We start from the raw sequence: 10460 nt of genomic DNA, 5'->3' as shown, positions 1-10460 counted from the left end.
GAGTAAGAAAAAGTGCTCTGATCTAACACTAGAGGAAATGAAAAAACAGGCTGCTGTCCAGTGTCTTCGCTCTGCTTCGGATGAAGTAAGTTTGGACTGCTTAACAGATTCTTAACACTTTGTCTTCCTTTGTGTAAGATATATTCAGCTTGTGATGCTTATCTTTTAACTCCTGGCATCTTAAAATGCAAGTTTGCCAAGATTTCTCCAAGAATTTTTCCTTAGGACATGATGAGATCTGTGTATGGCAGCAAAATCTCACAAACCATTCTGTACTATGGGGTGTCACACTTCCCTTTCTGTCAGCACTCACCAATTCCTGTCAGGGACAGTTGCAATGCACCAGTTTGTGTTGAAATTACCACAAAGCTCTGCATAAAGGTAATTCTTAAAATTCTAAATTGACTTTGTTTTGTGTGAGTGAGCGGAAAGGAATGGAATATTTGGGCAGAAAGCCATTTTGCTTTGTGTGTGCTGCATGTGTAATCCAGAACTGCTAAATAAAGCACTGTGTAGAGTAGCAAATGTTCACTTTCCAGATTATATGCTTGAGTGGAAGCAGAGTTGAAGTGCACTGACTGGAGAAGGTGAGGAGAGGTCAAAGCAACAGGTTGAAGGAAGATATGAGGCAGCAGATATAGTGTAGCTCAATGGAAAAGTGGACAAAGGGAGAGACTCTTGAAGGAAATGTTTAAAAAGAAAAAATGGTCTGTAGCACAGGTCAATGAAAGCTTCCCAGGGAGATTTTTCAGACAGCAAAAATGAGAAAGTCTGTCTTTCAGTTTACAGAACTACAAACACTGATCTGTCACTGCTGTAAGAAGAAACTACCCCACCTCTGCAGCCTGTTTGTGTTACTGCTCCGTACACCTTCCTAGTCAGAGTTTTTGTTTGCACGAGCATTTGGGGGGTTATGTGGAGAACTGGATTGGCAAAGTGCATCAGTTTCCCAAGAGTAACCTGGTTGGAGTGGAGGAAATGTTAACCCAGAGAGGTTTCCTGGTCAGATTTGTGTCATAGACACTTGTGCAAGGAAGGTATGTGGCCAAAAATTATGAGTGGAGGGGTTGTTCCTACCACCTTCAGCAGCATTGCCATCATGTGCTGGCTTACTGTTTGTGAAGCTGCTTGAGCATTTGTTCAGTTACTAAATTGCTAATTGACTAATTGGGAGATTTCTGAACTCCCATTTTTTCATTCCTTATTACTTATTATCCTAACAAAGTGAGGCAAAATATAATTTTGTTGGTAATTTGCTCTGCTCTCATAGTTACACAATATTGAGGTCAACACTCACTACCATAAAAGTTAATTTAAATATGAAGAAATAATTGCAAGAAGTAATGTCTTTCTTGAGACTGTCTCTGTATACCTGTTTTATGCACAAGAAAAACTCATATGTAGACCAGAGGGGCACTGCTGAGTGATTTTTAGCTTTAGAAATTACTCTGCATCTCCACATATCTGAAAATCAAGGGGCATCACTTAGAGCTTAATTGATACTGTGTACAGAAATCTAATTGAAGAGAAAAAGGAGGTGAATTCATTAATTATCTAAAACAGGAGAAGAAGGGAAGGAACCCTTCAACTCGAGTTTTGAAAGAATGAAAAGTTGTGTGATCTGGAAGGCTGAACAAGTAACTTCCACCTTTGACTCCTGTCACCTTGTCAGATTTGTAGTGTTCACCACTAACATACAATCCACAGCCTGTAGATTCGTGTTGCTTCAGAGCTGTTTTGACTTCTGTTGCATGCTCGGACAATTAGGCTTGTACTTTTTTGGTCTTTAATGAAATTATAGGTCATATTTTTTAAAATGTATTTTCAAACAGAGAATTGAACCTTTAAACCTTTAAATATAAAGTTGTTACTTAAAGCTGCTCTGTAGGTACTTTAACACATGCATTGCATGAGAGAAATACAGACTGGGGAAAGGGTGATCCTGCTTTGGTGCTAGTGATACTTTAACTTTTGAGATCTTTTATTTCTGCTTTTTCAAACATATTTGTCAGGTTTTTGTACTCATGTTTGTGTGCTGATCTGATGGGAATAATCAGGAGGTTTTGGACTGTGAAGCATAATGTTAAAATACTATTTCTGCTGAGGTATTCAAGCTGCTTCATGCAATGCTCATGTTTTCATCTCTACAAAGATAAAACTGCTCTGCAAACTGTAGTCAAAATCATTGGTTAGTGGTGTGTGGGGAGCATTTATAAGAACTATTGAGATACAAATAAATACTTGAATCTTTTCAGATTGTTTTCTGAATCATCTGTACCTGTATTACCTGTATAGATTAGTTTTTTTGGTTGTCAGATAGGTAGATGTTTTCATTAGGATATTTTTTCCTTGCAGGGGGAATGATAATAGTCCACATGGGCAGTTCTGGAGCTTGTTTATAGTTCTGTTGTCCTGTGATCCTTTTTGTCAAAGTAGGTGGTTATGGAAATACCAGTGCTCACACAGATATGGAACACTTGCTCTTCCAGCCTAACCTCTTCTTTCAGCCTTGGCATTGGAGCAAAGCAAGTGTGGTTGAGGTCTCACCATTATTGGGAGCAATTGAAAAAAGTCCTAGTGTATTTCAGTTTAAAAATATTTACATAAAATTGTGTTGGAGTGAAATGACTACATTGTTTACCCTGTGTGCGTCTAGACAGAGTATATACATACACAGTGTGTATAGACACACAACAAACAAACACAAAGCAAACCAAAATAGGGAGGCACTTGAGTGAAGGCTTTGGGATTCTGCAGCCTGATCTGTTTCAGAGGGAAAAGTGTGCAGAGGATAAAAAGTTAACGAGGGTTAATAATAACTTTTCTACTTCTCATAGGAAATTAGAGAGCCAGGTAACATAATTTTGATTTTTTTGCATTTAATTACTTAAACCAGTAATGTGTTGAGAAATTGCAGTTTGCCTCCTTCCCCCCTCCCCCCAAGTAATCAAAGGCCCTAAAATTGGGTGATGGCTTCAAAAAGATGCTTGATGGGGAGAGGAAGTCATAAAAGAGATTAGATGCAAATTGTCTTGATAGCAGTAAATACTGTTTTGTGAGATTTTGATTTAATGGTTGAAATGAGTATTTTGAAATCTTGCCTTGTGGATTTTCCCTTACACAGTGTTTGTTCTTGGGGCCTGCTTTACTTGGGAGCTTAGTTTTGCCTGACTTGTTTTTCTTCTCTTATTAAAAAGATGAATGCTGTAAAACACTAGTCTGGGACAGAAATCCAGTGTTCTGGTTATGTGCAGAAAACAAACATTTGGCTTCAAAAGTCCCACGGTTTGGTGTTTATTTCTAAAACATTTCCTAAGTTACAGAGGGTGACAAGTCAGAGAAGCTGCTCTGCCTCTCTGTGCCTTGTGGGCTCAGTGTTTTTTGGGAGAGGAGACCAGATTTTGACAGGTACTATCTGGCACATGTAAGAATGCAAATTGCTGATAGATGTACATTCTGAGGACAGTACTTTTTGTGTGGCAAAGCAGTTTGGTGCCTCAAATTGTCTCTGTTTGTGTGAATGAACTTTGGGCTGCAGATGCTCTTGGTGCAGTCAGCAGCAGAGGAAATGTAAGTACGTTGCAACTTGCCAGAAAACGAAGAGAGAAATGATGGTGACAAGAACTTTTAAGACAAGTACTTTAATGTAGCAATCAAGTGCTATTCTTACTGCAGTTCTGAAGTTCATTTTTTCCAAAGCACTTGAATGGGGTATAAATAGCAGTTTAAATAAGTGCTGAAGAATTGCTCAGATTTTTAAAAAGCTTGTTAATATTGACCTTGAGTTTGCCAGAAAACGAAGAGAGAAATGATGGTGACAAGAACTTTTAAGACAAGTACTTTAATGTAGCAATCAAGTGCTATTCTTACTGCAGTTCTGAAGTTCATTTTTTCCAAAGCACTTGAATGGGGTATAAATAGCAGTTTAAATAAGTGCTGAAGAATTGCTCAGATTTTTAAAAAGCTTGTTAATATTGACCTTGAGTAGAGATTTTAATTCTTATCTGCTGAATTGTAGAAGAAATTTAAAATGTTAGTTTGCAATTAGCTGGTGAAGTAGGGATATCTGTTCTAATGTTGGGTAAAAAAAACTGTTAAGGACTGGGGAATATTAATGTAGAAGTCAGTTGAGAAAAATAAGATATTTTATCCTGAAATTGCTGCCTCAAATTTTCAATAAAACCAGTTGCTTCCATCAACATTAAATGACTTGTTTTGGTTAGTTTTTGTTGTTTTAATTCCTGTAGTTAAAGAGTTCAGAAATTGACCTGTGTCATATTTTGGATACTGTCTGAGCAAGATTGGAATTAGAGGTTACACGTTGAGACTTAGATGTGTAAGACTTTTCAGTAGGTATATTTCCTAGTAATAATGTTGAAGTGACTTTAGTAATAATATTGAAATTACTTATCTGCCTGTCCATTGGTCATAAATCCAAGTGAAATTAGCTTTTACCTGACTATTTTTCTGCTAAACTTTGCATAGCTCCGTCGGGTGAGCAGGTCTGCAGCTCTGCTATGCAGTTCCTCTAGAGCAGAGTTCAGTCACTGACTCTTGCTGTGTTACACGTGGAGCTGCACCCCAAGATGGTGCTAGAGTTTCAGTTAAAGCAGTTGGTGTGTGGTTCTCCTGAAATGTATGAGGACATTGTAAGAATGAGCAAAGGAGACAACTTCCTATGGATCTTACTTTCTGCACTGTTGAAACCAGAGCTCCCAGACTCTTTCCTGCTCAGAGTGTAGGTGGCCACTTCACCTAAGCTATTCCCCAGGACATCCTGAGACATTCCTAGTGTCTAATGTTGCTGATCTCCCAAGGCATGTCATAATGGCGTTCAGGCATTGTGGTCCATCTCTGAACTAACCAAGCTCTCAACAGCTCCCGAGCACCAGATCAAACCGTGTACAACATGTTAAAATAAAAGTCTTAGTTGATACTTTCCCGAATGAATTTTAAAAGAAAACTGCTCTAATCTATTTGACAAGAACACACAGTGCCTTCCATCCCACTGTTCTCTAAGAAGTTACTGCTAGGGGGTAACATGGAAACATAATTGGTGAAACTTCATAGCTGTAATTTCTTGTAAATGTAGTCAGGTGTGGGAATGCTAACAGCACAGAGCTTTGGCTTTGCTTACTTTATGTATGTTCTGCACTTAAACCTTGTTTGAAGAAATGGTCTCCTAATCAGGCCAAATGAATCAATGGGTTATGATTCCACATCTGAGCATGTTTTGATTGGTGGGTTACTCTGGCTAACTTCTTGTCTCCAGAGGTTATGGTATCTGTTTGCCAGTTAGACCAAGGCACTGCTGCATAATCTGCCTTCACTTTGCAAAAGTGGTGTGCAGGAACTGAGGAGAAAAGACTTGTGGAGTCTGTGGTGCAGGGACTGTTTCTTTTCTTCTTCTGTAGGATGCCACATTAACTAGATGATTTTAAATTAATTTTAATCACTGATTTATTTCTGCTGTTCCTCTTCTTTGATATAAGCCAGTATTAATCAGGTAATGCACACTGACCACTCTACTGGGGTACCAGGGAATAAGGTAGGAAACTTTAGGTGGTTTCTTAAGTGATTTAACTTGCACATCATCATATAACTAGAAGTGACATGAACAAGAGTGTTAAGGTAAAGATACAGGACAGCACAAGAATGAAGCAAGCTGTGTAAAAGCAGTCATAGCAAATCAGAAAGGTGAAGTGCATGTTGAAAGGTTTAAAAGCAAAAAAATGAAGGTTCCAAACCAGTTGTAATGCTTCTTGAAGCATATATCCTGGCTAGCTCTGTAGTGAGCATTTCTGTGAGTCTGAGGATGATTGTTCAGAAACCTTTTCCAGGGAATTCCAAAACACTTCACAAAACCAGTGAATATTATCTTTCCTTTTCAGTTATATCCCACCAGCCTTCTGGAAAGGGATATACTAGCTGTTTCTAGAACACAGCATTACTTAGGAAAGGATTTAAAAAAATAACTTAAGATACCATATAGGAAATTGAAGTGAATTTATCTTACCACAGTAACTATCACAGGACAAATAATTATAATAAATCAATTCCTTTTTACTTACGACTTTGGCATTCAAACATATTCCTAGTACCACATACCTGATTTATCATGTTCCTGAGCCCTGTCTGCTGACTGTGATAGTAAATTTAATGGAAGTTGACATAAGTTTTAATTATTCCAATTTTTGTATGAGTTTTCTTGATATACAGATGGTATATATCAAACTGAAAAAGCTTTTTATGGGAGCTTAGTTTTCATAAAAGTTGCTTCATAACACTATTTAAGTATGTCCCATAGGACACATTGGGTTCAGATTGAAGGAGGGGAAGTTTAGGTTAGATATTAGAAAAAAGTTTTTTATTATAAGGGTGGTGAGACACTGGCACAGGTTGCCCAGGGTGAGTGCCCCGACACTGGCAGTGTTCAAGGCCAGGCTGGATGAGCCTTGAGCAACCTGATCTAGTGAGGAGGTGTCTCTGCCCAGGGCAGGGGGTTGGGACTAGATCTGTAAGGTCCATTCCAACCCCTAAATTATATGATTCTATGATAGATGACTTTGTCTTAGAGGCTGAAAGTAGGTGTTCAGTATGATTGAAAGTTATTTCACCTTGTCTGCATTCCCAATATTAATGGAAGCAAACTGGGGCAAGGCAACACTCTCCTCACAGCAACTCCTCGGGTAAGTCTGGGACAGAAGTTTGGCATATGCACCTCCTGGAGAGAGGAGACAGCTCAGGTACACAAGCACAGCCATGAAAATGCCACAGGAGTTGGTTACAGAGCTCTCCTGAATAATGACTTGCATTTCATCACAGAGAAGTGTTCTTAGATTTTAATTTTCCTTAATGCAGGGAATAATTGTCACAAAAAATTTGGATTGAGGCCCATCATGAGTTCTTATCAGACACACAAGCAAACTTGAAGGAATCTGCCAGAGTACCTACTGAGGAGAATTTAAGTGTCCTCTCTGCATTTCACTTGATGCAGACAAGAGCTTTTGCATAATTGGTGGGAACACACTTTCAAAGTTTCTCCTGTTTCACTGATAATACAGATAAGAATATTTCAGTGCCTGCAAGCTGAAGTACTGTGATTAAGTGAAATCTCACAGCAGCACTGCTTACAAGGATGCTAAGTCTTCTGTGGCTTTGAAGTCAGCATGTTTGTTTATAAGCAATGAATGATAATCACCAAGAATAGTTTCTGGTGAGGAATTATCCTTTTCTGGGGGGGGATAACTTTTATTTCAATGTAGGCCACTATGGGAGGAAGCTACACAAATTAAGTTTTAAATAACAGAAGTCAGATTAGCTGCTCTAGTAACCTACATTTAGGGATAGCATGTTCATTTGAAGTTAATTTGAGCTGGCAGTTGATCTCTTTTATCTAGAATTAGTAAATAACATGTGCTATTTATTATCTTTCTCTTAGAAGGTGTTATGTGAAGTGGTGAATTACAGCTCTGAAATCTGAGCCTTATCCTAGCTATGTGCCAGATACATAATTTACCTTTCCTGCTGCTGTTTTAATACAGGAGACAGGACTAAGAGACTTGCAAGCAAGTAATTTTATTTACCTATTGGAGAGATATTGCTCTTGTATTTCCATGATTGCCTGGATTTTTGTGATGCTAAGTCAGTTTGCTTGGAAATTGATATTCTCAGGTCACACGTTCATTGAAGATTACTTGGATCAAGTATTCGTCAGCCCCAAAGGGAAAGTTAATAAATAGAATTTGTTTTTCTGACTGGTCCAATATCTTTGTTGTAAATCATTATGTATTGAAAAGATAAAGATTTAATTGTGTTCTCTCTACTCAAAAACATTTCTTAGTGTTATCCACCTTATGAGGATGGAGGAACCTTGTTTTATCCCTTTGAACTCTACCTGGATTGAACGCCACAGGGAGCTGCTGCTTTGGTGGATTTATTTTTTAATTCACATAGTGTTGATCTTGGGCTGAGATATTTTATCCTTCTGCTCTTTTTCAGTTTTTCTCTCTCTTGAGCACCTCTTGTGAGAATCCTTGTAATCAGATGAATTATACTGTGTCACATTGTTAAAAAATGAAAACCCAGACTTTTATCTAGCTCTTATTATCCTGCAAAATATAGAAAGAGATGTGTGGTTGCAATGAATCACATTTTGTGCTTTATTGAGTTCACGTGGCTTAACAGCTGATTCATATAGAACATCTGCCTAATCCTGCACTTGGTGACAGGCAACATGCCAAGAAAACAGTCCTGTGGTACAGAGTACCATCTCCTCTGGAGGGTCCTGCAGCCTGTTTAAATGAAGGATTTGAAACTATGTATATATTAATTTACTTTAATTTCTAGGTTGTTCGAACTTGTGTTCTGTGTAAGGAGCATCAGTATTCTGCTCTAGCTTATCCTAAGTTTGGACTAGATGATCTCTGGAGGTCCTTTCTAACTTAAACAATTCTGTATGTATGGGAAAAGGAGATGAGGATTTGTTTTGAAAGTGTAAGCTAGAAAGCTGTCAAAACACTAAAAGCAAATGAGTGATTATTTTAATTGTTCAAGGAAAATGAAGTGTAATGTTTTTGCTTTTCAAAAAGCTTAAAGCGAGGCGAGGACCTTTCCCCATACCTGAGGGGCCTGAAGTAACAAGCCACATTCAGTAAATATTTACACTGCACAGCTCAAAGCTTGTGGAGGAAGTTACTAACTTACATCAGATTAGAAGCAAAAAAACCAAAACCCCAAACAAACTCCCTCAAAACAACACTTCCCTTTAGGCTGTACAATCTGATGGAATTTTGCAGTTTCTGTGTGTATATTTATGAGATGTCAGATGTGAGAATCTTGTTTAAATACTGACTTATCAGGATTTTGTTTTCCTTTTTTTCATCCAGAAGTTTTTGCTATTGCACACGTGTAGATCTGCAGGACAAAGTGTGTATTTTCATGGGTGGAAGTATAAGACCCATAGCCAGATATCATTACTGGGTGACAGGGAGAGGTGATAGCTCAGTGAAAACAATCAATTTTGCTGAGCAATGCTATCCTCAGTTCCATAATATAACTATGTAAAATAAGGGTGGTGCTGTTTGTAATCAAATTCAAGAAACATTAGTCACATTTCCTGCATGGTGACTGTGCTGTGCTTGTTTGCAACGTTCAGAAGTAATCTGCCAGCAGAGACAAATACCGGCAAGAATTAAAGTGGTTTGTCAAGAATCTGAGAGGAGCTGATGTTTCACAACTTTTAAAATCAAAACTCTCAGAACATAGAATCATAGAATTTTTAGGGGTTGGAAAGGACCTTAGAGATCATCTAGTCCCAACCCCCTGCCCTGGGCAGGGACACCTCCCACCGGAGCAGGTTGCTCAAGGCTCATCCAACCTGGCTGTGAACTCTGCCAGGGTTGGAGCATCTCCTACCTCTCTGGGCAACCTGTTCACCACCTTCACAGGAAGAAACTGTTTTCCTAATATCTAACCTAAATTTCTCCCCACTCAATTTGTACCTGTTGTGTTTGTGCCCATACATGGAATCCAATGACCCTGGTAACACAAGCAACAGATTTTTGAGTTTGGTGTATGCAGTATTGGGGTTTTTTTCCCATGGTTCACAATTTAACTGATTTTTTTTTTAAATTTGTAAAAACATTTCAGAAGTAACTGCATTTATAGATTTCATATCTTCTGGGAACATTTTCTGCAGCTCTACAGGGGTGTGAATGTACATACGAAAGCAATTGGATTGCTTTAAGCTAATGAGTTGCCACTTGTCATCTGTCTGCTCTACTTCCAAAGCAGAACATGTTCAAAAGGTCTTTGATACAACATTTGACATTACATACGTATATGTGCTTGTGGGTAACAAAATTTATTCCAAACCCCAAAAAATCCTCACAACCAACAAAAACTCTTACAAATATATTTAACATGCATGAACTTTGCTGTTATGGGGTTTTTTTATTGGTCTCAATGTTCATCATGCAGAACCACATTCATTTGACTCTGAATAGAGGAATGTTGGTCAGTGAGGAAGACAGTGGCTATTAGAGCCCTGTAACTCCAGCAGTCAGATTGACTGTTCTTGTTCGTGCAGGGTGAGTTCAGAAGCTTAATTTAACTGTTAGCACGGTCACTCCTACGCCAGTAACATAACACCTAGCCTTTATGTAATCCCTTGCTTCAGCCAGCTGATGAAAAGCCAAAAACCAACAAATTTTGGTGGAACTGGGTGTAGAAAGCAGGGGAAGGAAAGAGAAATATGTTAAAAGCAGTAGAACAGAATAAAATACGTTTGGTGTGGAGGAAGTATTGTTATGCAAAATGAAAAATCTGAATTAAAAACTGACGTGCTGCCCTTTGTAGTTTGAATGAGAGAAACAGGTTAGTAGAAATCTGGGACAGACAATCATGAGGTGTAAGCCTTTCATGATGGAATTACCAAAGCAATCATAATGGGGCACTGA

General features: G+C 38.4%; 1 protein-coding gene across 1 annotated transcript in view; it reads left to right on the top strand.

Annotated features, from left to right (window-relative positions):
* Positions 1-10460, top strand: part of KIAA0232 (KIAA0232 ortholog) — a 45170-nt gene that overhangs the window by 13260 nt on the left and 21450 nt on the right. Inside the window, 1 exon segment of the mRNA XM_009080687.1 lies at positions 1-85. This exon segment is cut by the window's left edge and continues 44 nt beyond it. Coding sequence (XP_009078935.1) covers positions 1-85 — 85 coding nt within the window.

This window comes from Acanthisitta chloris, unplaced genomic scaffold (assembly GCF_000695815.1).
Source record: "Acanthisitta chloris isolate BGI_N310 unplaced genomic scaffold, ASM69581v1 scaffold11908, whole genome shotgun sequence".
NCBI classification, from domain to species: Eukaryota; Metazoa; Chordata; class Aves; order Passeriformes; family Acanthisittidae; genus Acanthisitta; species Acanthisitta chloris.
Note: the sequence above shows the minus strand (reverse complement) of the source record. Positions and strands in the feature narration are given on the sequence as shown.